The 27,373-nt window shown below is 41.8% G+C and overlaps 1 protein-coding gene across 1 annotated transcript; it reads left to right on the forward strand.

Annotated features, from left to right (window-relative positions):
- The first annotated feature begins 830 nt into the window (after nt 1-830).
- LOC148136132 (NACHT, LRR and PYD domains-containing protein 3-like) lies at nt 831-27,037 on the forward strand. The gene is made up of 9 exons (XM_087983957.1): nt 831-961; nt 1,283-1,357; nt 2,453-2,622; nt 7,877-8,048; nt 8,148-8,213; nt 10,651-12,397; nt 17,589-17,675; nt 19,823-19,990; nt 24,749-27,037. The coding sequence occupies exons 2-9, from the start codon at nt 1,294-1,296 to the stop codon at nt 24,834-24,836; spliced, it is 2,562 nt and encodes an 853-aa protein (XP_087840083.1). The 5' UTR covers nt 831-961; nt 1,283-1,293; the 3' UTR covers nt 24,837-27,037.
- Nucleotides 27,038-27,373: the final 336 nt, after the last annotated feature.

The following is a 27,373-nucleotide window of genomic DNA, read 5'->3' on the forward strand; positions in this document are numbered from 1 at the left end:
TGGTAGCACTGTTCTGGCAGCTGCTGTTGTTATCCCCTGATCGGACCCTACCCACCACTCCACTCCTCTCCTCTCAATATCCAAAACGGTTTACATGTTGGAGATGGTTTAGCCACAGGGGTGTCCCAGTCTCCAACTGCCTATCCCTTCCAGCTACCTACCTGAACCTTGGTAGTGTCCACGACTCTAAAACTCCTGTCTGTGATGCTTTCCACCCACTTTCCTGAATGCCCCGAAGTGTGTCCCCACTCTGACCCATGTAATCTGACAGAAGCTACAATTGGACAGTTCCCACAGGTTTGGTTGGCATGACTGTTCGAACTGTCTCTTATTTCCCACATTCGATATGATAAGCAAACTACCCAGTGTACTGCCATTTTAATCTTCTCACAACTATTCCATTGAAAATTAATGTCTATTAAAATTAACTTACAGTAAACTAGATGGCCCGAGAGTTAGAATCTCATTAAAGAACATGAAATGTGCAATTAATTCTAGAAATAGCAGTCTAGATCCCACTCTAAATCCCAGGACTGTACTGCCCCCCACCAGCCTGACTCCCATTGCCCCTAAACCTGATGGGGAGGGAAAGGTGAATGGAGGTTTCAGGTAAGAACAGTGAGTCACCTGACCGTTACTGACCAATCAGCAGCCCTTCTGTCTGGCATTGTGACGTCACTGCCCTCCAGGTCTGGCCCCGGAAGCTCCTTCCGCTGCCTCAGCCCCTCAAGGTGTGTCCTCAAACCCGAGCCCGCTCCTTCGGGATTGATGTGGAAGCTCCCACTGAGTGAGACCGTTTCATGCCGGGTCACAGGAAGCCTTGACTGTGCTGGGTGTTGACAGTGTCGGTTAAATATTAATCTGCTCAACCTGTCACTGAGGGAGAGGTGTGAAAAAGGGGATAAATCGGAATCACCTTCTTCTGTGCTGTCGATCTCTACGACAATCATATAACCAGAAGGTAACACACTGAGATCTTAATCAAGGTGCGGGAACAAATGACTGCAGATGCTGGAATCGGAACTGAAAACAACAAATGCTGGAGATCACAGCGGGTCAGATAGCATTCACAGAGGGAGAACAAGCTCACGTTCCGAGTCTAGATGACTCTTCATCCTAATCAATACAGTTAAATATTTTTAGTGTCATTGCATTTTGATATCAACACGATCATTTTGCTGTTATTAGAATGTAGTTTGCTTACATTTGTTGAATAGCAGCAGCAACAAAATTCCGCCAGCATTTTGATCAATCTAACAATGGTACATATTCTTTTGTTTAGCTTGTGAACAAATGACGGACGGAGTAAATGTGGGACAAATACAATGTACTTCAATGGAAGGAAGAAATGGAAAAGGTAAAGTTCAAAGATCAGCTGTGTTACTGGCAATATTCCCTGATGAGTATCAGACACTCCAGAATAGAATGTTACAATTTTAGGAAAGGCTGAGAAGTGACTGTGGCTATCAGAATGGTAAACAGCATGGCAGGCATCTCAGGAGACTGGATAGCCTGAGCACAACTTGCAGATGAATGGTATTTGGTGCTTGGCCACTGGGCAGACCACCTATGAACAAAAACAGTTGTTTTATCCCCTCATACATGATCTGTGGCAGCAGGAGAGATCATCTAGGCCCACGATCCTGCTACATGGAAACACAGAATTCAGTTTACTGAACCAGCTCGTAACATCAATTGGATGGTCAGGCTGGTTGTAAACAGGTCTTGGCAGTGTGGCTGTGGAGGGAGGTAACTATCTGTCCTTCTGTGGTTCCATTCAAGCCCGGGTGTCCTTGGAGATGGGGCGCAGAATGTCCATCTCAATGCTTTTAGAGGGATGGAACACCACAGAGGCATACAGTGCTTTATTTCCCGTTTAACTCCATTTCAATTTTATCCCTTCCCTCTCTTCCTACTATGTCCCCTGCCATGTTTATATTTGGTATTGTATTGCCAAAAAAAGGCTGCGCTTGTAAATCATCAATTGGATACACATGAGTTTTTACTGGTGGTGGCTGCTCGTTATACAAAAAAAACAACAAAAGAAGTTGCAGTGGGAAAGAACTCATTTTTGTGTGATAACACTTCTGGGTAGAAACATATGCTAATAAAACACAGCAATGATGCAAGGTTAGAATTCTTAAGTGTGTTCAAGTTCAGCCTGCTACCCTAAATGTGTAATATCTACTGGTAGAGTGATTAGAAATAACTAATGAGAACTGAAACAATTTAGGTTTTTGACTCTGTCATGTAGGAGGAGAAAGAGACCATTAATCTTTGTGAAATTGCTACATAGAGACAGGAAGAGTCTGCAAGTAAAATCGCACAATTATTTATTGCAAATTAATATTTTGAATCAATGGTTGAAAATAGAAGGTTTTCGGTGTGATATTTCTTTAACTTTTTACATCAGATTTTTTAATTGCATGTTTTGTTCACTTTCTTCTGACAGACGATGATGGAAAAGGAATTAGTCAATTACTGAATAGTTACAGCGACAGGGAGTTAACCCTGATTACCCGATTCTACTGTGAGAGATTGGAGGATGCAATATTAGACTTGGTGGAGAGCATTGCCCTGACATTAACAGCAACTGGTTCATTGAGCAATGGAAATTACGCTGTAAGTTATATGATAGAATAATGGAAAAATTCTATTATTAATCAGTAAAATGATTGAAGTGGGCATGTAATTGAAGGAACCTTTGGAAATTTAAGGAAAAGTAACAAGTTGTGCATCTCATTAATGATATGAAAAACAATAAAAGTAAGGGTCAGGGGTACAAAAATAAAAATGCACCAGAAAATAGAAAATAGTGAAACAATATTTTTTTCAAAGAAAAATAAATAATGAAAAGTTGTTTACTTGAAGGACTGATAACGAACTCAGAGCAAAATAGAAATTAGTGAGGTGGCTTAGTAGTTATGGATGAAATCATGTGATGATGAAAACCACATGTCAGAGAATGTCAGGATACCAGATCAGTTTTAGCGAAATGGAAGAAATGCCATGATGAATATTTCACTGGGAAGAATAGCTTGTGTGTGCTCTGCAAGCAACAAGATCCTAGCAGAGAGCATGTTACATTGTCCATAGGTTAAGTGCATTAGTCAGAGGGAAATGGGTCTGGGTAGGTTACTCTTCGAAGGGCCTGTAGGGAATCTAAAAAAAATAAGAAATATGTTGTCAAGTTTTAAACAGGTCACCTTATCAAGTTCAAGTTCAAGTACCAGTAAGGTGCCACTCATGTCACTGAGGCAGGTAATGTTGAGGGACTCTTGAAGAAGTAACCTGTCCAGATCATTGAAAGTGAGGAATTACAACCCCTTGTGAAGTTTTCTTGACTTGGTAGTGTTCCATGTTATTCATGTCCGGTGCGTTTAGCTGAGAAATCTCTGGTCACTGTTCTAATTACTTTTGCTAATCAATATGTTCCGTAGTGTGCTCTATCAAAGTCTATTCCCATATTTCCCTCTTGTTAATTCTGGATGTTGAATATAAACGGTGCATAAATTCTGGCCCACTGTCATAAATATAATTAAGTAAAATCTGTTGCTGTTTGTTGCTGGAGAATTATTCAGCTTTTTTCACTGACTAAGTTCCTTGAACTCACTGTGTCTACTTTTTAGGTGAAGGTAATTGGGCTCTAGTCAAATCATAATATAGATTTTCCACGTGCTCATGTGTCAGATTGTAAAACGTACAAAACAAACTGGTAAATGTGACTTGAAATTAACATGCAGAGTTCATTCAAAATGGTTTCTTACAACTACAAAATATTTTTAAACAAAACAAAAACAAGTTACATGTAATGAATACAGTAAACAGTTTGCCATAGTGAATATGCCTGTCACCAAGAATGACCACAGCTTGAAAATTTATCAATTCATATTGAAGGGAAGAGCCTTTCATGTTTGGACAAATGACATACATTTATAAAAGTATATCATGCCTGCTATTCCACAGTAAAAAAAAACCTTCGGGAAAATGTTTACAAATTAAGACCAGAGCTGTGAAGGAAACATTTCATGATTCCAAAAACAAATTATTCCTTGGTGAAAGAAAGGCTTCCTTAGAAACATGAACCATCAAGCTAAGTCAGATAATGATTATGACATCGAAGTAAAATATAATAACATGCAAATTTATCATTTCATTAAGTTTCCTCCCCAGTGGCTCGGTGAGCATTTGCATTGCGTCATTAATTGTTCTTGCCAAGTTGGGAATGACATACTTTCATGAAGCATTGCACTCGATTTGATGTGATCTAGCTGAATTCTCGATAGGATTGGGATTCAGGATTACTAAACAGCTGCAGTGAATGAAAGGTAGAATATTTCCAAGTCCAGATTGTTTGTAGATTGAATATCAGGGTTGTGGGTTTGATACGATAGGAATATAAAGATACAGAATAAAGCAATTCAGTGCAGCATGTCTGCACTAACCAGAAAGAAATTGAAAAAGAAAAATCGCCCAAATTACTTTTAAGTATGAGAAAGTGAGACTGCAGATGCTGGAAGAGAAAATGAGGTCTGCAGATGCTGGAGATCAGAGATGGAAATGTGTTGCTGGAGAAGCGCAGCAGGTCAGGCAGCATCTAGGGAACAGGAGAATCGACGTTTCGGGCATTAGCCCTTCTTCAGGAATTCTCCAGCAACACATTTCCATCTGCAGATGCTGGAGATCAGAATCTCTGGTGCTGGAAAAGCACAGCAGGTCAGGCAGCATCCGAGGTGCAGGAGAGTCGACGTTTCGGGCACAAGCTCTTCATCAGGAATGGGAGGGTGGCCCAAGGGGACTGAGAGATAGGATTGGGCTGGGCGGGGGGGGGGAGGTAACTGGGAATGCAATAGGTAGGTGAAAGTGATGGGTTGGAGAGGAGGGTGGAGCAGATTGGTGGGAGGTAAATGGACAGGTAGGACAGTTCAAGATTGCAGTGCTGAGTTGGAAGGTTGGATCTGGAGAAGGTGGGGGAAGGGGAAATGAGGAAAATGGTGAAACCCATATTGATTCTGGGTGGTTGGGGGGTCCCAAGGCAGAAGATGAGACATTCTTCCTCTAGATATCAGGTGGTTAGGATTTGTTGGTGGAGGAGGCCCAGGACTTGCATATCCTTGGTGGAGTGGATCACTTTGACACAAGTAGGGAGGATGTGTTGGGTAGGCTAGAGGTTAGTAAGGTGGACAAATCCCCAGGACCAGATGGGATCTATCCCAGGTTGCTGAGGGAGGGGGGAGAGGAAATAGCTGGGGTCTGACAAATATCTTTGTAGCATCCTTAAATACAGGTGAGGTGCCGGACTGGAAGGTTGCTCATGTTGTCCCCCTTTACAAGAAGGGTAGTAGGGATATTGTGGGTAACTACAGACCAGTGAGCCTGGCGTCGGTGGTGGGAAAGTTGCTGGAGAAGGTACTGAGGGATAGGATCTATTTATATTTGGAAAATAATGTGCTTATCAGTGATAGACAACATGGTTTTGTGCGGGGAGATCGTGCCTTACCAACTTATTAGAGTTCTTCGAGGAAGTGGCCAAGTTGATAGATGAAGGAAGGACTGTTGATGTCGTATGCATGGACTTTAGTAAGGCAGTTGATAAGATTCCCCATTGTAGACTTGTGGAGAAAGTGAAGTCACATGGTGTGCAAGGTGTTCTAGCTAGGTGGATAAAGAACTGGTTGAGCAACAGGAGACAGAGAGTAGTAGTTGAAGGGAGTTTCTCGAAATGGAGAAAGGTGACAGTGGTGGTCCACAGGGGTCAGTGTTGGGGGCACTGTTGTTCGTGATATACATAAATGATCTGGAAGAGGGCACTGTTGGTACGATCAGCAAGTTTGCAGATGACACAAAGATTGGTGGAGTAGCAGAAAGCATAAGGGACTGTGAGAGAATACAGGAGGGTATAGATAGACTGGAGAGTTGGGCGGAAAAGTGGCAGATGGTTTTCAATCCAGACGAATGTGAGGTGATGCATTTAGGTGAGACTAATTCAAGAGTGAATTATACAATGAATGGAAGAGCCTTGGGAAAAGTTGATGAGCAGAGAGATCTGGGAATGCAGGTCCATTGTACCCTGAAGGTTGCTGCACAGGTGGATAGAGTGGTCAAGAAGACATACAGTATGCTTGCCTTCATTGGACGGGGTATTGAATATAAGAGCTGGCAAGTCATGTTAAAATTGTACAAGACATTGGTTCGGCCACATTTAGAATACTGTGTACAGTTCTGGTTGCCACATTATCAAAAGGATGTGGACACTTTGGAGAGGTTGCAGAGAAAGTTTATGAGGGTGTTGTCTGGTCTGAAAGGTGCTAGCTATGAAGGGAGATTGAGTAGGTTAGGTTTACTTTCATTAGAAAAAAGGAGATTGAGGGGGGGGGCCTGATTGAGGTTTAAAAAAATCATAAAGTATATAGACAGGGTGGATAGAGATAAGCTTTTACCCAAGGTGAAGGATTCAATAACAAGAGGTCATGTTTTCAAGGTGAGAGGTGGAAGGGTTAAGGGGGATACACGTGGCAAGTACTTCACACAGAGGATGGTGGGTGTCTGGAGCTCGTTGCCAGCAGAGGTGGTAGAGGCAGGCACAGTAGATTTATTTAAGATGCATCTAGACAGATGCATGAGTAGGTGGGGAGCAGAGGGATACAGATGCTAGGAATTGCGCGACAGATTTAGACAGTACATTTGGATCGGCTTAGGCTTGGAGGGCTGATGGGCCTGTTCCTGGACTGTAAATTCTCTTTGTTCTTTGTAAGCACACATGTTGAAAAGGCAACACTTCATGCAGTTGCAGTGATGTTAATATTGTGTCTGTTGGTGAGCTGAAGAATATTTATGACTTAAATTATTGGAGTTTCATGATGTTAACAGAACTAGTTACCCAAATTGCCCCAAATACCATAATGACCGTTGATATCCTTTCAATTCTTACTGCAATAAAATCCTGGCAATTACAAACTTTTCAATGTCTCCTACAAAATTTCTAATCTATTGTTTTGGATTTCCTTTTTGTTTTTTTGGATATAGCAGTGAAACTAGTCCACTTTTAATGTAGGAATTCATTGAAGGTGTTGTGGTTCTTGCATCAAAGGCAATGCACAACAAACTGTTAAAGTGACAACATGGATCTCATGTTCGCTTCATAGTTCAAGTGTTATGGATTCAAACAGGATTCCTGTTATGGATTCCTGAAGAAGGGCTTATGCCCGAAACGTCAATTCTGTTGTTCCCTGGATGCTGCCTGACCTGCTGCGCTGTTCCAGCAACACATTTTCAGCTCAGTAATGGACTCAAACCCAAACCCCAAAACTTCCACTTCCAATATTGTAGAGTCCAGTTTTGTTTATCACATGACTTGTTAACTGCAAGTTTCATGTCATATCCAATAGATTCCTCAATTCCTGATGAAGGGCTTTTGCCCAAAACATCGATTTTCCTGCTTCTCGGATGCTGCCTGAACTGCTGTGCTTTTCCAGCACCACTCTAATCTAGAATCTGGTTTCCAGCATCTGCAGCCCTTGTTTTTGCCTACTACTAATGTCTCCCTCATAGTTCTTCTTCACAAGTAGAGGCAAGGTCTCATCAGTGTGCTGAGATGAATATTCTTCACCAATCGAACATCATTAATGTAACAGCTTTTCACAATTATGACACTGCTGTTTATCATTTTCTCTCTTTCATTGTTTTCCTTTCTATTTCTTTTTTTTCTTGTTTCTTTCTGGTTTATTCCATTGTTCTTCCTTTGTTTGTTTCTTTCCCATCTTTCTTTTTCCCTCATTTCCTCCATCAATTCATTCTTCCATTCCGTTCCTTCATCTATTGTTTCCCTTTTCCCATTTCCCTTTCTATTTTACCTGTTCTTCTCTTTATATTCCAGTATATCCGTAATCTTTCAGAGCATCAACAGAGAAAGGAAGCAACAAAACATCTTCTGAACACAGTGATCAAAACCAATAGCTGCAGAGAACGAATATTTTGGGAAACATTGGTGAAAATGCAAGAATCAAAGCCAAAACTGAAACTCATTCTGAAAGAAATTCAGAGCAGAGGTATTGTACAGTCCAAGTATTTCTAGCAATCAAACATGGTTGCCTCTTTAATGGGTGAGGCTGCCACACACTACTAATGAAATGAAACATCTTTCCCAGGTTTTGACTTGCTTTATAATGCACACATCGGAGAGATGGAAGGAGAGCTATCAGATCACCTCAAAGGTAAATCAAAATAAAAGTAATCGTTAATCATAAAAACGTACCGCATTAATTAAGTTCTAACATTTTATTTGTGTCTCACATTTCATCACTGAAAGGAAACAAACTCTCCAAATTATTACCATGAACTGTTTCTATAAAATGCAATCCAAGTTACAACACAAAGCAAATGAACTGGAACTTGGGCATGGACAGTGTTCCATCTGCCACAAATTATATGACACATGTATGATATTGAGCTTTGTTGGAAATTGCTGAATGCTCATTTTGATTTTTCCAGCTGCTCTGGAGCAGACTGAGCCCAACCTTCCAGTTTTAGATGCTGAACCACAAAGTCACATTCAGTTTTGCAAGTCAGTTGGTTTCAAAATCTTCCCTGGAACTTTGTCAGGCCATTATTTCTTTTCCCTTCAGTCACATCAGGGTCTGAAAAAAAGTCTTGCTTTTACTGTCAATACAAGGCCGTCGGGTGCCTTTATGCAAATGTAAACCTCAATATCGCCAGAGTCTCGGAGTCTACAAAGTCTGTATTGGGCTGGAGTCACATAGAGCTCCAGACCTAGTTAAAGCTTAAATCAAATACATGACAGACTGAGTAAAGATGATGTCATTTATCGGATCACAATTGGTTCCAGACTAGTTACTGATGAAGTCAGATCTGATGAATACAGAAGTTAGAGTGTGGTCCCATAGTGTGGATAGACTGAACTGATATGTATGTACTGGTTGAAGAAGGTCTTGATTCATATGTCGGCTCCACCCTGGGCAATGACTTGAAACGCACATTGACCTAAAGAAGGTGAGGATATGGGTCACGTATAGAAACAGAATCTTTAAACATCCAAGTGTCATATTTCTACCGACTGCATATGTACTAGAGTTCAACATGTATCAGATTGCACACATGTTGTTTGGGCATTGAATGAAGGCACAAATAGGGCTACAATGATATTAGCTTGACCTAATTGATCAACCAGGACAAGATAAAGAATTGTTTTTCAATAAGTCATATATCCCAGAAACACATTTCTACACACAGTGCTGAAACATTGGATTTGTGAAGAGCCCATATTTGCTGAAATTAGATTAGATTAGATTAGATTACTTACAGTGTGGAAACAGGCCCTTCGGCCCAACAAGTACACACCATCCCGCCGAAGCGCAACCCACCCATACCCCTACATTTACCCCTTTTACCTAACATTACGGGCAATTTAGCATGGCCAATTCACCTGACCTGCACATCTTTGGACTGAAATCTTACTGACGTAGAGTGGCTGTGTCAAAGACTGTACTCAATTGTCTGGCCAGGCAATTAGTTGACTTGGAAACATATTTAGGCTCATATCGAGATAAGTTTTGCTTTGTCTATGTCTCGGACTTGTTAAAACATGAAATCAAATATGGGGTCAAGCTGGATATAGGTAGATTCACATGAACATTCAGAATAGATAGGGAGTCCATTCACATACAATCTTAGACTGTACAATGAGAGGCTTCAGTTTTCGCACTGAAATGGACAATGAATTGATAAAATTGGTGGAAGATCCCAATGTGATCCTTATACATCGACAGTGTTATTTTATAATTATGGTTCACATAGCACATTTAATTGTATCACTGGTTTGTCATCCTGTTCTCAATATTAAGCATTGAAAAAGTGAGTATTATACACAGTCCCTATTCAGCCAGTGGGCCATATGTTTACATTAGGTGGCACAGTGGGCGGCACGGTGGCACAGTGGTTAGCACTGCTGTCTCACAGCGCCAGAGACCCGGGTTTAATTCCCGACTCAGGCGACTGACTGTGTGGAGTTTGCACATTCTCCCCGTGTCTGCGTGGGTTTCCTCCGGGTGCTCCGGTTTCCTCCCACAGTCCAAAGATGTGCAGGGTCAGGTGAATTGGCCATGCTAAATTGCCCGTAGTGTTAGGTAAAGGGTAAATGTAGGGGTATGGGTGGGTTTCGCTTCGGCGGGTCGGTGTGGACTTGTTGGGCCGAAGGGCCTGTTTCCACACTGTAAGTAATCTAATCTAATTAGGTATAAATTGTCTGAGATTGAAGCAGACATCAATCTTATAAACACTCTGATACTATCTCCACTGGGGACAACAGACAAAACAAAAATGAATACAGTAAGTAATAATAAGTGAACAACGTGATAATATTTGGCTTCTCACATGTTCCAATGTTAAATTCTCCTCAAATGGAGATGACGATAGAGTGGAGGGGCTTGTCTGTTATAATGTAAAATCTACTATAATCCGTCTGATTCTCCCTGATTTATATTTAATTTAATTCAATATTTATTCGATAAGATTAATTTCTAGCACAGCGTAGTAAAATTTGGAAACTCCTCCTAGCTTCTCGTTAATTGTTTTAATGTAGTTAATTAACAAATAAGAACAATGCCAACATAATTTTGATCATTGTCATGAAAGGTATACAAGATCAACACAAGCAACACCTCCTACACCAAACCGAACATGTGTTCAAACACACCATCAAAGGAGACAGCAAAATAACGACCGTTTCCCTCACTGATCGATATACAGAGCTTATCATTATTTCCACTCTGCGTGAACGGAGACTAGTGGAACATGAGCTCCTTTCCAGAGGCAGGGAACATGAAGAATGGCAGCGGAAGTACGTCACCAGCGAACTTGAAAAAATCCGGATTGATCAATTATTCAGGAGCAGTTTTGGCCACTCCAGCCTGTCTGGCTCCACGGTGGTTAGCGGAGTGGCTGGCATTGGTAAGACAACAATGGTGCAGAGGATAGTCCATGAATGGGCAGCAGGAAACATCTATCCTCAGTTCCAATTTGTTCTACATTTCACATTTCGAAATCTTAATGCCATCAACAGAGCCATTTCTCTGACTGAAATTGTATTGGATCAGTACCCTTATTTAGAAAAGATAATTGAAGATATCTGGATGAAACCTGAATATCTTCTCTTGGTTTTTGATGGATTAGATGAGTACAAACACCAGATTGATTTCACTGGCCGTGTGGCTGGTGATGTCTCTGCGAATCACTGTGTTGCGCCTGACTGCAGATGTGAAGTTTTTGAAATGGTGTACTCCCTGGTACAGCAACAGCTGCTCAGAGGTTGTTCTGTGCTGGTTACCAGCCGGCCGACTGCCCTTGACTCATTGGAAAAGGCCAATGTCAACCTTTGGGCTGAGATCCTGGGCTTTCTTGCTGATGAAAGAAAAGAATTTTTCAGAAAGTTTTTTGGCAGTGAGCAACTTGCTACCAATGTCTTCAAACACATCGAGGAGAATGAGATCCTGTACACCATGTGCTACAACCCTTCATATTGCTGGATCATTTGCTCAACCTTTGGCCCACTCTTTACACAGCTGAAGTGCAAGCAACCTCTTCCCAAAACCATCACTCAACTTTTCTCCATCTACCTTTCCAATCTCTTGGACAACCACAAGCGAGATGTTGAGGACCAGCGGATGGTTTTACAGCGACTCGGGGAGTTGGCTTACCAGGGAGTTTCGAAAAGGAGAGTTGTTTTTAATGAGAATCACTTCATTCAGCACCATCTGGAGTCCAGCAAATTCATTTCAGGATTCATGATGGAGATCTTGGAAAGGGATGACACAGCTAAAAACATTGTGTACACATTTCTCCACCTTACCATCCAGGAATTCTTGGCCGCCCTGGCTCAGTATTTGAGTCCAAAGCATCAGAACGTGGTGGAAATGCTTCACTGTGCTTTTAAGAAGGATGATGGTCGGTTTGAGATTTTTATTCGATTTTTAGTTGGTCTTTCAACACCCACTTCATCCCGAAATCTGGAACCATTCCTGGGTCCGCTGTCTCATCACACGACCTGTCAGGTGATAGACTGGCTGCAGGCCAATGTTCAGGCAGAAATCAAAAACATGGACAGAGTCACTGGAAAGCGGAAACTGCTGAACATATTCCATTATTTGTCGGAGTCTCAGAATAGAGCTTTAGTTCAGAAAACCATTGGATCTGTGGAGCGTTTGAACTTTGGGGACTCCAATCCAAAGAATGCACTAAGATTGAACCCAATGGACTGTTTTGTAATGTCCCATGTTGTACAACTTTGTGAATCAGTGATGGAGTTGAATTTGGAGAAATGTTATATTCAGGAGGAGGGGATCAAACGATTGGCCCCTGCAATCCACAAGTGCAAAGTTCTAAGGTATGTATTGATTCGGGTGAAATTAGATAACATGTCTGCAACGACCCATCGATTTTTCTCTTGTAAATTCCACCTGATATGAATTTCATAGGATCATAGAATCTCTACAGAGTAGAAAACGGTCATTTGGACCATCTAGTCTGCATCAACCCTCTGAAGTGCATCCCATCCAGACCCCTCCCCTATCCCTGCATTTCAAAGGGACATGAAAGGCTACAGAAAAGATCTAGAAGGATGTTGCCAGGGTTGGAGCGTTTGACCTATAGGGAGAGGCTGAATGGACTGGGACTGTTTTCCTTGGAGCATTGAAGGCTGAGGGTGACCTTATATATAGAGTTTATAAAGTCATGAGGAACATGTTTAGGGTAAATAGGCAAGGTCTTTTCTTTGGGATCTGGGAGTGAGAGGGGAAAGATTTAAAAGGTACTTAAGGGGCAACTTCTTCACACAAAGGATGGTGTGGGTATGGAATAAGCTGCCAGAGGAAGTGTGGAGGCTGGTGCAATTACAACATTTAAAAGGCATCTGGAGGGTTTATGAATAGGAATCATTTAGAGGGATATGGGCCAAATGCTGGCAAATATGATTAGATTAATTAAGGATATCTGGTCGGCATGGACGAGTTGGACCAAAGGGTCTGTTTCCTTGCTGTACATCTCTATGACTCTACAACCCATCTAGTCTGCACATCCCTAGAAACTATGGGCAATTTAACATGATCAGTCCATCTAACCTGCACATAGTTGACTGTGGGAGGAAACCGGAGTACCCAGAGGCAACCCATGCAGACACTGGGCGAATGTGCAAACTCCACACAAACAAACAGTCACCCAGGGATGGAATCAAACCCAGATCCCTGGTGCTGTCAGGAAACAGTGCTAACTGTTGAGCCACTTGTCACGAAAGTAGCTGAATCACAATTACTATTCATTTTTTTTCTGAGAGTCAAGGAGTTTTCCATGCTTTTTATTTATTTTTAACACTACTACTGCATTGACCTTGATACTGAGTGCTCTAACTATAACAAAAAAAAAGCACCAGGCTAACTTGGTTGATCTTACACTGTGAGACATTCAAAGCCACAAGGAGTCTGGCAGAGTCTTTAACTAGTGCTATGACAAGGAAACAAAGAACCGAGCCAAATCATCGTACCTCAGTGTTCACAACAGAGTAAAATTAAAACCTTCAAAGATTTTAACTTCAACAATTCCTAACCAGACTTTATAACCAATCGCAGTCTCTGTTGATAATGAAACCAAGACGGTAGGTTAATAACTGAAACAGCAACAAAAAAGCAATTTATTACCAATATAGGAACTTTAACAGAGCAAACTTAAACAACAAAGTTTGAAACCAATAACCTTGTTTTCAGGGCAATTCACACAAAAGACAGACAGACAGACAAATAAACACAGTGAAGGGATAATTAAAATAAAGTAACAAAACTGGCCAGATTAAGTGGTTTTCATATCTTACTCTCAATGTTTATTTAATAGTTTCTTTGTTAATTTTCTGAAGATATCGATCTGTGCCACCTTTGAATTCACTCTGAGGACTGAAATTCTGAAATAAAGTGGAAGGTTAGGCAGGTAGCATTTAAATCTTCATGCTGTAACGTCAATAGCTAAGTTCATTCTCTCAAAAGCACAGTCCCAAAAACCAACTTAAACCGTGATCTATGGCCTATGTTTGACCATCTCGTTCTCTCCCAAAAACAAATGGAAATTGCTGTTCTGAGGAAAGCTCATTGGACCGAAATATGTCTATCCGTAGATGCTGCCAGACCTGCTGCGCTTTTCCCTCAATTTTTGTTTTTGTTTCTTATGTCCAGTATCCACAGTTCTTTTGATTTTATGTTCTATCCCAGGCTTGTACACAACAATTCCCAGGTACTGGCCTGATTAATTCCCAAACATTTCTTATCTAGTTCAATGTGCTGCTCTCCCACTGTGCTGAAACATCTACAGGATCCTATTGATCAAGAGCTAACCTGCCATTAACTGTGAGGCCCCACCTCGCGAACAAACAGCAGCTTGTTTGTTTGTTTTGTTGAAACACAAGTTGCTGTTCACAATCCAAAGATCATTTCCAGCTCATTGCAGTTCACAGCTACAAATCAAAATTGATAAAATAATAAATTAAACGAAAAGTTGGCGAAGGTTTGAACACTAATCCTAAGAGGCCCTCAATTAAATGAACAGACCTGGTGTGTGACTGAACACAGTTCACTGACAGAGAATAGCAATGGAGATCAGGTGGCAAATCAAACTGTTGAACCAACCGCTGTCACCAATTGTGTGCCATTGCAGAGATGAATATCATCCTTTGTAGTTTGTTTTTACAAACCAAAGCTAATCTGATATTGTATTTGACCCAACCATTCACTAGATAAATCGTAAGTGAATGCTGTACCTAGTTCAATGCAGAATACGTTGCTAACACAGCAAGGCTGCCATTCATGTATCTGAAACTGTTACGGGTGAGGTCAGGGTGGGTTTGAAATAGAGGTTCAACAGTCTGTGATTTACAGGAGGCATGATCTGCCCTTTGTGGTAGCACCAAATTCACCATTCACCTCAGCAGCAGGGAGATTGGGCAGCTCATCACCACATATTTTACATGACTGTTGGGATGAACTATTATCCATTCTGCTTGAAACTGAAAACATGGCTTGTGTATTGTTAAATGCATCAGAGAAGCAGGAATTTATTGATTGATTGATGTGTATAAGTCTTTTTCTTTGTTGTGTTATCCAAGCAGGGCAATAATGCCTCACAATTAACCATTGCTTTTACTCTTTGCTGGATTACATATGGATGAGTTCAATGGAATATAATTGCACAAATGTTTTAAAAATTGAATATAAGACAATCAATTTTTTGTCTTGCGTTCAACTTGTCATAGAGTCAAATAACATGGAAACAGACCCTTTGGTCCAACCAGTCCATGCTGAACGTAATCCCAACTAAACTAGTCCCACCTGCCTGCTCCAGGCCCATATCCCTCCGAACCTTTCCTTCTCATGTATTTATCGAAATATCTTTTAGAGTCATAGAGATGTACAGCATGGAAACAGACCCTTCGGTCCAACCTGTCCACGCCAACCAGATATCCCAACCCAACCTAGTCCCACCTGCCAGCACCCAGCCCATATCCCTCCAAACCCTTCCTATTCATATACCCATCCAAATGCCTCTTAAATGTTGCAATTGTACCAGCCTCCACCACATTCTCTGGCAGCTCATTCCATACACGTACCACCTTCTGTGTGAAAAAGTTGCCCCTTAGGTCTCTTTTATATCTTTCCCCTCTCACCCTAAACCTATGCCCTCTAGTTCTGGACTACTCAACCCCAGGGAAAAGACTTTATCTATTTATCCTATCCATGCCCCTCATAATTTTGTAAACCTCTATAAGGTCACCCCACAGCCTCCGATGCTCCAGGGAAAACAGCCCCAGCCTGTTCAGCTTCTCCATATAGCTCAAATCCTCCAGCCCTGCCAACATCTTTGTAAATCTTTTCTGAACCCTTTCAAGTTTCACAACATCTTTCCAATAGGAAGGAGACCAGAATTGCACACACTATTCCAACAGTGGCCGAACCAATGTCTGGTACAGCTGCAACATGACTCTCCCAACTCCTGTACTCAATACTCTGACCAATAAAGGAAAGCATACCAAACGCCTTCTTTACTATCCTATCTACCTGTGACTCCATTTTCAAGGAGCTATGAACCTGCACTCCAAGGTCTCTTTGTTCAGCAACATTCTCTAGGACCTTACCATTAAGTATATAAGTCCTGCTAAGATTTGCTTTCCCAAAATGCAGCAACTCGCATTTATCTGAATTGAACTCCATCTGCCACTAATTGCACCCATATCAAACACTTCCTCAGGAACTACCCTCTGAGTTTAAAATAATTTCTTCTTGTGACTTTTTTAACTCTGTGTCCTCTCACCTTAAAAATGTGCCCCTAGTCTTGAAATCCCCCATCCTCGGGAAAAGACACCTACCATTAAGCCTTTTTATACCACTGATGATTTTATAACCCTCTGAGGTCACCTCTCAACCTCTTATGCTCCAGTGGGAAAAAATCCCAGTCTATCCAGCCTCTCCTTATAACTCAAACTTTCCAGATCAAAGCTTCCCGGTAAACCTTTTCTGAACCTCCTCCACCTTAACAATATTCTTCTTTTACCTAAGTGACTATAACTGGACACAGTATTCCAGAAGAGGCCTCACCAATGCAAACTTTAAAGAATTATGTACCTGAATCCTTAGCTCCCTCTGTTGTACAACACTGCCCAAAGCCCTCCCATTAACTGATTAACCTCTCCCCAAGTTTGTTGTATCAAAATGCATTTATCTAGATTGAACTCCATCTGCCATTTCTCAACCCATTGACCCATTTTGTCAAAATCCCTTAGAAAATCTTCTTCTTGCCACCAATTTTGATATCATTTGCAAACTTACTAACCATGCCTTCTGTATTTTCATCCAAATCGTTTCTATATGTGACAAACAAAACACAAGCCAGAAAGATCCCCGTGGAACATCAGTGGTGACAGGCCTCCAAGTCTGAAAAACAACCCTCCGCATTGTCTCCTGCTGATAAGCCAATTTTGTATCCAATTGGCAAGCTCTCCCTGAATCCCATGTGTCCAGTTTTGGGTTAAATTATATATTCTATTTCCAGGTCATAAAATGGGTAGTGAATAATAAGGCCATCTGGCCAATTATGTCTGCACTGGCTCCTTAAATGGCCTACACACTTCATCCTATTCCCCTCCTCTTCCCTCAAAGCTATCACATGTTTTCTCCTTCAGGTATATATCAAATTCCTCTTTTCAGAGTTGTGCTGGGTTGTACTGTCAATAGCCTTTCAGTCAGTGAATGAGTAACAGCAATTTACTGAGTAAAATATATGATAAGAACTGTACACCTCTCATTTTTCACCAAACAATTAATCTATTGTTTGAAATATGTGTTCACTGGTCACCAACTAATTCAGTGAGAATAGTTATGCAAGATTTCAATCTGTTTTCTAATACTGCACAACACTGTTCTATCTGCCCATGCCTCAGTGTGTCAATGAGAAACAATTGGATGGAGTTTCTGTAAGGTGAGGTTTATGTTATGTTAATCGGAGAGATTTCCCATTCCTTGATTGTTTTTTTTCTTGGCTGTTAGGCTGAATGACAATAACATTGGAGATACAGGAGTCAACATTTTGTCTGCATCATTGGCGCATTCGGAATGCAAAACAAAGCGATTGGAGTAGGTATTCTTCCCAACATTAACCCCAAATTTTATGTGCAATGATTTGTGGCAAGTCGGGAATTTGCTGTATCTTTGGCATGACCACTGTTGAATATATAGGGGAAGGTGAGGACTGCAGATGCTGGAGATCAGAGTCAAGAGTGTGGTGCTGGAAAAGCACAGCCAGTCAGGCAGCATCCGAAGAGCGGGAGAAGCGATGCTTTGAACATAAACCCTTCATTAGGACTCCTGATGAAGGGTTTATGTTCGAAATGTCGATTTTCCTGCTCCTCGGATGCTGCCTGACCGGCTATGCTTTTCCAGCACCACATTCTTCGATCTTGCTAGACTGCACCTGGAGTATTCTGTTCTGTTCTGCACAACAAGTATATATTAGACTGCAATCAAATTTCAACAGGAAGATATTAGGGAGAAATTGAATCAGAATCTTTTTGTGGAAATTATGGTCACATGGTAACCAATGGAGATGTTTAAAATGCTGAATGATGGAACAGGATCGTTAACAAAAAGATCAAGGAAAGAGCATTATTTTAAAGGTACAGTTAAGCCATTCATTCAGGAGCCAGTTCAAACCACACTTCTTCCAACTAGAGAAGCACAATTTTCAGATTCTCAACAAAAAGAGTTTTTAAGATTCAGAGACGAAAGTAAAAAAGTTAATTTTTTTGTTCAATTAATACAATTTGGTCTAAGCTGATGTATTTACATCCCACGTTGTTACAATGCTTGAGGAGAGATGCAGGGCATCGGAGAAAGGAAGAAATGTCTCATGAAAAGGATTTCATGGATCCTGAACATAAGGTCTGAAGATAGATTGCAAACATTGGATCCATCTCCATTAAGGAAAGGAAGCTGTGATGTAATTTGAATGAAGTATTAAAAATGATAATGACAGTGGAAAGAGTCGGTAACAATAAACTGTTCACTGCCATGAAATGATCAAGAATATAAGCACAAAAATTCAAGAAATTGCCAAAAGAAGCAAGAACAATGTGAGATAATCTTTTCTGCACAGTGACTGGTTAAGGTTGGAATGTTGTGCCTGACTGACATCATGGCAGAGGCCGGTTCAACTGAAGTGTTCAAAAAGGAATTAAACTTTGGTCTGGGAAGGCCCAGTGCACAGGGATACGGGGTACAGAGTGGCAGGAAGTGAATTGCTCATTCGGAGCCTCGAATCACCTCCTCCTGCACTGTACCCTGTTTGATTCTGTGAGGTTGTAGGTACGCATATTCTTTTCAAAATTAAGAATAATGTCTTTCAAATAAGGAATAATAGTGTTAAAGACTAAAAGCATTAAAGTTAATTGATTATTAGTTCGTCATTACTGAGTCAAATAAAATGAAAAGGAGGCTGATGGCTCAAAAGCTTTCTCACTTTGTTATGCTGATCCAATTATTGCTTTTCCTTCTCAGTGGAATTTCTTTTATCTTTTCGAGCTGTATTGAAAACTGTGGTGAAAGAGTTAAAATTATGTCCCAATACATGTGTGAATCTAAGGTGTTGACCGTGTGAATACGAATTGAACTGAATTAAGCATAATGTAACACATGTATTGGGCCAAGCAGTGGAATGTGGTGAAAGAGTTAAAATTATGTCCCAATACATGTGTGAATCTAAGGTGTTGCTTAGTCCCGTGTGAACCTTCTTATCTGTATGTGACCAGAATGGAATGTGTTTTTAGCCTTGCTCTGCTGTTCACATGAATGTTTATATCTGGAAAAGAGTATATCAGCTGGAAAAGTCTCCAGTTCGGTTGAGTCTGCTCCGGGGTTACGTTTAACCGCCGAGCGTGGGTTGTTGGCAACCGCTCTACGAGAACTGACGGCTCCCAGTTCCGGTAACATGTAGAGTGAGTATAAGCCAGACCCGGGAGTCTGCTCCGGGGTTACGTTTAACCGCCGAGCGTGGGTTGTTGGCAACCGCTCTACGAGAACTGACGGCTCCCAGTTCCGGTAACATGTAGAGTGAGTATAAGCCAGACCCGTTGTAAGTATGAGACCTGGTTGTGGCGACGCTGCGGGGAATAAAATGCTCATATTCTAGCAGACTCGCCTCTTGGTCGTTTGTTCTGTGTCAGACTACTCTCCTACGAACCTGACCTTTTTAAAACAAAAACTGATTTGTAATTATCAATCTTTAGTTTGCAGGATAACAATCTGACATTTGCTTGCATTGAAGACCTGAGGATGGCATTTAGTCAGAGCGAATCATTGTCAATGCTATACCTGGATGGAAATAAATTCACAGATGATTGCATTCCGAAAATGAGAAACTTCATCATCAACTGCAAGAATTTGGAGCTGATTCAGTGAGTGCATATGTTAAAACATTAAACATTTTCATTGTATTGTAAACAATAATTTCCTTAAGTCATGTCCACAGCAAGGTCTTCAGGGATGCTTAACATATTAATTCACCAGAACATAGAAAATCAGAGCAGCAGCAGGCCATTCAGCCCATAGACCCTGATCTATCATTATATATACCATGGATGATTATCCAACTTGAACCCTGTTCCTGTTTTCTCCCTGATATCTTTGACCCCTTTAACCCTTAAGAACTTTATCTGCCTGGCGTTATAGAGATGTTCAGCACAGAAACAGGCTCTTTTGTCTAACTGTCCAAGTCGAACAGACACCCCAAATTAATCTAGTTCAGATGGAGTTTAATTTAGATAAATGTGAGGTGCTACATTTTGGAAAGGCAAATCAGGCATGACTTATACACTTAATGGGAAGGTCCTGGGGACTGTGCTGAACAAAGAGACCTTGAAGTGCAGGTTCATAGTTCCTTGCAAGTGGAGTCACAGGTAGATAGGATAGTAAAGAAGGCATTTGGTATGCTTTCCTTTATTAGTCAGAGGACTGAGTATAGGAGTTGGGAGGTCATTTTGAAGCTGTACATGACATTGGTTAGGCCACTTTTGGAATATTCTGTGCAATTCTGCTCTCTCTCCTAGAGGGAGGATGTTGTGAAACTTGGAAGGGTTCAGAAAAGATTTACAAAGTTGTCAGTGTTGGAGGCTTTGAGCTGTACGGAGAGGCTGAATAAACTCTGTTTTCTCTGGAGCGTCGGAGGTTGAGGGGTGACCTTATAGAGGTTTATAAAATAATGAGTCCCATGGTTAGGGTAAATAGACAAGTTCTTTCTCTAGGATGGGGGAGTCCAGAACTAGAGGGCGTAGGTTTAGGGTGAGAGGGGAAACATTGAAAAGGGACCTCAGGGGCAACCTCTTCATGCAGAGGGTGGTGCGTGTATGGAATGAGCTGCCAGAGAAATGGTGGAGGCTGGTACAATTATGATGTTTAAAAGGCATCTGGGTGGGCACAAGAATAGGAAGGAAATGGGACAAGCGCTGGCAAATGGAACTAGATTAGGTTAGGATGTGGAGCTGCCAGTGTTGGACTGGGGTATACAGAGTTAAAAATCACTCAATGCTATGTTGTAGTCCAACAGGTTTAATTGGGAGCACTAGTTTTCGGAGCACTGTTCCGGACAACACCTGATGAAGGAGCAGTGCTCCGAAAGCTAGTGCTTCCAATTAAACCTGTTGGACTATAACCTGGTGTTGAATGATTTTTGGATTAGGTTCGGATATCTGGTCAGCATGGATGAGTTGAACTAAAGGATCTGTTTCTGTGCTGTACATGTCTCTGACTTGTTATGGACCAGACCAGACCCCCTCAAAACATTTCAAGAAAGTAGCCCAGACCCTAACATTGCTCGTTGTTTTAAGAAGGTGTGAAGTGGATATTCCAGGAGAGGTGCCATTGGTCAAACCACTTCATTTTAAACAAAATCAAATTTATTTACAAGATTAGTCAATGAAATAGAAGCAAAAGAGAACCGAATGCAGAATTAGATTAGATTACAGATTAGATTACAGTGTGGAAACAGGCCCTTCGGCCCAACAAGTCCACACCGACCCGCCGAAGCGCATCCCACCCATACCCCTACATTTACCCCCTTACCTAACACTACGGGCAATTTAGCATGGCCAATTCACCTGACCTGCACATCTTTTGGATTGTGGGAGGAAACCGGAGCACCCAGAGGAAACCCACGCAGACAAGGGGAAAATGTGCAAACTCCACACAGTCAGTCACTCGCCTGAGGCCGGAATTGAACCCGGGTCTCAGGCGCTGTGAGGCAGCAGTGCTAACCACTGTGCCACCCACTAAATAACCTCACCTATCCAAAAACCAAACAGACTTTACCTGTTGTTCCCTATACTTGCAACAATCCCCATAAACACCTCGTGGCGCAAAAGGTAGCATCAAACACAGGGTCTTACAGGAGAGAGATGTCAGACAGAGAGGATCAGCACGAACCTGCTTCACGTAACTGTTTCTTGGATCAGCAGCCTCAAAACACTACCTGCCTGCTTTCAGTGAATAGCCAGACGTCCAAAAACCAAATCAAACCAGAGAAAAGCTGAGCTGGCAGAAGTGACCATTCCCCTTTCATTGCACAAATTCTTTTAAAAATTCATAAACCCATCCAGATGCCTTTTATATGCTGTAATTGTACCAGCCTCCATCACTTCCTCTGGCAGCTCACTCCAATCTCATACCATCTCTCTGTGTGAAAAAGTTGCCCCTTAGGACCCTTTTAAATCTTGCCCCCTCAACTTAACCCTATGCCCCCTAGTTTTGGTATCCCCTAACCCTGGGGAAAACATCTTGTCTATTTGCCCTACCCATGCCCCTCATTGTTTTATAAACCTCAATAAGGTCACCCCTCAGCCTCCCACGCTTCAAGGGTAACAGCCCCAGCCTATTCAGCCTCTCCCTCTAGATCAAACCCTCCAACCCCAACAACATCCTTGTAAATCCTTTCTGAACCATTTCAACTTTCACAACATCCTTCCTATAGCAAGAAGCCCAGAGCTGCATGCAGCATTTCAAAAGTGGCCAAAGCAATGGCCTGCACAGCCACAACATGACGTACTAAAGCAAAGAAATACAGATAGTAGAAACCTGAAACAAAAGCCAAAATTGCTGAAGAAACTCAACGGGTCTGACAGCATCTGTGAAGAGAAAGTAAAGTTAATGTTTCGAGTCCAGTGATCCTTCTTCACAGCTGACTCTGTGTTTCTCTCTCTGTAAACCTGCTGAGTTTCACCAGAAATTTCTGTTCTTTTTGAGAACAATACTTAACTTTTTCTTTCCAACCATTCAGTGTTTTAGCCAACAAGCACTCTCTCTGACAGGGAATTTCACAGACTCACCTCAACCTGCGTGAAGAAATTTATCCTCAGCTCAGCTCGAAATAGCCTACCCCAGATCCTTAGACATTGACCCTTGGTTCTGGACCTTGGGGACATCCTTCCTGTGTTTACCCTGACCTTTCCTGTTAGAATTTTGGTAGGTTTCTAAAAGGTGCCCCATATTATTCTAACCTACAGTGAAAATAGTCCTAACTGATCCAGTCTCTCTTCATTCATCAGTCCTGCTATCCCACGAGCCAGTCTTGAAAACCTTTGTTGTATTCCTTCTATGCATGAATGTCCTTCCTTAGATAAGGGACAAAAACTATACACATGACTTCAGGTATGGTCTCACCAAGGCACTGCATGTAGGCAACTAGACAGCCCTGCTCCTGTCGTTGAATCCTCTTCTCTCTTTTGTTTTTCTCTTTTTCTGTCTCTCTGTCTGTCTGTCTCTCTCTCTCTCTCTGCCTCTCTCGAACCCAGACTCTCTTTGCCTCAGTATGCTACTCTCTAAGGGGTTGTGGGGGGGGAGAGAGACTGTCACACATCTTCTTCTGGAATTTGTCTTTGCAAAGGAAGTGTGGAGAAAGATGCAGTGGCCTTTGTCAAGGTTCATCCTGAGCAGTTCCACGACACAAGACTCTGTGCTATAGAGTCTGTTCTCCGGGATGCACAACGAGACAAACATCAACTGCTCCTGGAGGACCATCACCTTGCTGAAAGACACTCTTTGCTCTGCCTTAAAGTTGTTGATTGTTAGTTCCCATCTGAATCACACACACTGCTGTTCACCCTCCCTTTCCAGGAGTTAATCCAGCTGTTCTTTGACACTGAATATTCAGCAATCTCCTTCCCTGTTCTCGTGATTCAACTCCCAGAATTTTCCTCAGTCACGTCTCACTACCGCCCTCTGGTGGATGCTCTTTCTCCTGCTGAGCCCCACGGCCTCCGCGATTCCCATCTCATTAAGTTGAAACAAGTTGTTATCTCTTATTGGTTCCCTTTATGCGAGTTTCAGGTCTAGTCTGGTTGACAGTGTCCTCACGAATTAACGAATTTGGTCCCTTGTGTTGCTACTGAGAATCTGATGCTCCCCAGTCGGAATCTATTCTCCGTCCTTGCCATTTGAAGCACTTCTTTGAGATGGTGTTCAAAGTGCAATCAACATTTCAGTGTGAAGTGATGTAAAATCAGCAAAATAAAAATCCTTGCCCATATCTGTCTTGATACCAGTCATTAGGAAGGAGTCATTACCATGTTAATTACGTGTGTTGTAAGCTTCAGTGCCAAAGTTGAAACCAGATATCCATCCCATTTTCATTTCATATTCATATCTGAAGCATACATCTTTAACCACACATTGTATATCAGTATTTAATGTCTTCTGAAAATACCTCTGGGCCAGACCAGGTAAGATTCCCAGATTCCCTTTGGTGATGGACATGAGTGAAGCAGATGTGTATTTACAGCAATCACTGATTAGATTCTATGAAAATGGTGACTATGAAACTAACTTTCAATTCCAGATGGTTTAATTATTTGAGATAAAATTCAGCCAGTTGCTGGCATTTGTACTGTAGGTCACTGCATTACAAGTACAATGAAATTTCCCCCTCCAACTACATCCTCAATTTACATCATTCCCCAAATACCAACACCTTAGTTTCTTACAGCACTGTCTGTCTGTGCAGCAGCTCATAGATTCTCTTTCCCCCACCACTTACACCCATTTGTTACTGTGTAGCTGCTCACAGTTTGATTTCAAAATGTGTGTTTCAATTGGAAAATTATGAATGATTCTGTTATTTTAACTTTATTAATTGGTTGGTTATTAATCATTAATTTCTTTCTTAGACTATGGAGGAATCAGTTCAGTTTAGATGGAAAGAAGCAGCTCCGATCACTGAGAGAATGCAGGGCTGGTGTCCGAGTATTTGTGTGATCAAAGGATCAAGAAATTGCCAACTATTTGGACTTGATATTACTGAGAGGTATAAATCTCTCACCTCCATCAAGTGAAACACACGAGATATTACATTGGCTCAAGTAAAACAATTCCTGGAATTCCGAAATAGAATGGGAACGATGTGGAGTATTCAATAGAAACTTTCAGTAGCAGCTGGTGAGTGTCGGTGTGTGGGTGATATTCACCGTTGAGCACAGGGAGATGGAGCTGTGATTGTGAAACTTTATAAACGAGTCCGAGAGATCGCCATCATAGAAACAGGCCTTTCGGCCAGCGAGCCTATGCTTTCCAGTTTTCACCGTTAAACTAGTCCCTTTTGCCTGTGTTTGGTCCATGTACCCCCATATCTAACCCATCCATACACCTGTCTAAATGTTTCTTAAATGATAAAATTGTACTCACTTCCACCACCTCTGGCAGCCCATTCCAGACACTCACCATCCTCAGTGTGAAGAAAACTGCCTTTCTATGCCCTTTTGTATCTCTCTCCTCTCACCTTAAACATATGCCCTAGAGTTTTAGACTCCCTTGGGGAAAAGCTGCTGGCTACCTACCTTATCTACGCCTCTCATGATTTTATAGTTCTGTATAAGGTCACCCCTGAATCTCCTAAACTCCAGGGAAAAATGTCCCATCCTATCTCATTTCTTCTTGTAGCTCAAACCTTCCAGTCCAGGTAACATCCTAGTAAATCCTTTCTGCCCTCTTTCTAGTTTAATAGTTACTTTCTATAGTAGAGCAACTAGAACTGTGTACAGTATTCCAAATGGGACCTCACTCATGCCATAGAATCATAGAGGTGTACAGCATGGAAACAGACCCTTCAGTCCAACCCGTCCATGCCGAGCAGATATCCCAACCCAATCTAGTCCCACCTGCCAGCACCCGGCCCATATCCCTCCAAACCCTTCCTATTCATATACTTATCCAAATGTCTCTTAAATGTTGCAATTGTACTATCCTCCACCACTTCCTCTGGCAGCTCATTCCATACACGTACCACCCTCTGCGTGATATAGTTGCCCCTTAGGTCTCTTTTATATCTTTCCCCTCTCATCCTAAATCTATGACCTCTAGTTCTGGACTCCCCGACCCCAGGGAAAAGACTTTGCCTATTTACCCTATCCATGCCCCTCGTAATTTTGTTAACCTCTATAAGGTCACTCCTCAGCCTCCGACGCTCCAAGGAAAACAGCCCGAGCCTGTTCAGTCTCTCCCTATAGCTCAAATCCTCCAACCCAGGCAACATCCTTGTAAATCTTTTCTTAATCCTCTCAAGTTTCACAACATCTTTCCAATAGGAAGGAGACTAGAATTGCATGCAATATTCCAACAGTGGCCTAATCAATGTCCTGCACAGCTGCAACATGACTTCCCAACTCCTATAGTCAATACTCTGACCAATAAAGGAAAGCATACCAAACACTGCCTTCACTATCCTATCTACCTGCGACTCCACTTTCAAGGAGCTATGAACCTGCACTCCAAGGTCTCCTTGTTCAGCAACACTCCCTGGGACCTTACCATTAAGTATATAAGTCCTGCTAAGATTTGCTTTCCCAAAATGTAGCACCTCGCATTTGTCTGAATTAAATTCAATCTGCCACTTCTCAGCCCATTAGGCCATCTGGTCCAGATCCTGTTGTAATCTGAGGTAACCCTCTTCGCTGTCCACTGCATCTTCAATTTTGGTGTCATTTGCAAGCTTACTAACTGTACCTCTTATGCTCACATCCAAATCATTTATGTAAATGACAAAAAGTAGAGGATCCTTGTGGCACTCCACTGGTCACAGGCCTCCAGTCTGAAAAACAACTCTCCTCCACCACTCTCTGTCTTCTACCTTTGAGCCAGTTCTGTATCCGAATGGCTAGTTCTTCCTGTATTCCATGAGATCTAACCTTGCTAATCAGTCTCCCATGGGGAACCTTGTCAAAGCCTTACTGAAGTCCATATAGATCACATCTACTGCTCTGTCCTCATCAATCCCCTTTGTTACTTCTTCAAAGAACTCTTGTACACCTGCAACAAGGCATTCCAACTCCTGTACTCCATGCTCTGCAATTTGTTCGATTGTACAATAAACCTGTTAGTTATTAATTATTTCTTATTATTATCTGTCTTCAGTTGTACATAAAGCTATATTCAATTTGTAATAAACATAAGGTTGTTTGTATAATAAACATATGTTCAAGTGTGTAATTATTCCCAGCGTTAGACTTTAGCGACAATCTGTGTTTGATACTGGGTCAGAGATTGGTCAGTGCTGTAGTTGTTCCCCTATGGGAATGACAGGGTCCGCATCAACAGTGTGTGTAAAATCAGTCAGGATCAGGTCGTAGTTTGGAACCAGTGACCATCTGCACAATGTGTGCCTGTCCCACTCTCATCAAATACACTGGAGACCCCGACACTGGCAGAGATCCCGCTAACAAAACTCTGAAAGAAATCACATTTGTAAGGGAAGATTAATTAAGTAATCTCCCTCCCAGTCCCTAAAAGGCCATTTTTTG

The sequence above is a fragment of the Chiloscyllium plagiosum genome, unplaced genomic scaffold, assembly GCF_037043375.1.
Source record: "Chiloscyllium plagiosum isolate Xiang-an unplaced genomic scaffold, Cpla_swu_hap1 HiC_scaffold_47, whole genome shotgun sequence".
NCBI lineage: Eukaryota > Metazoa > Chordata > Chondrichthyes > Orectolobiformes > Hemiscylliidae > Chiloscyllium > Chiloscyllium plagiosum.

Coding starts and splice junctions, on each gene's coding strand:
- LOC148136132 (XM_087983957.1), top strand. CDS start 1,294: ATGACGGACGGAGTAAATGTGGGACAAATACAATGTACTTCAATGGAA. Junction 2,623..7,876: donor TGAGCAATGGAAATTACGCT/GTAAGTTATATG, acceptor TTTATATTCCAG/TATATCCGTAATCTTTCAGA. Junction 19,991..24,748: donor AAGAATTTGGAGCTGATTCA/GTGAGTGCATAT, acceptor TTTCTTTCTTAG/ACTATGGAGGAATCAGTTCA.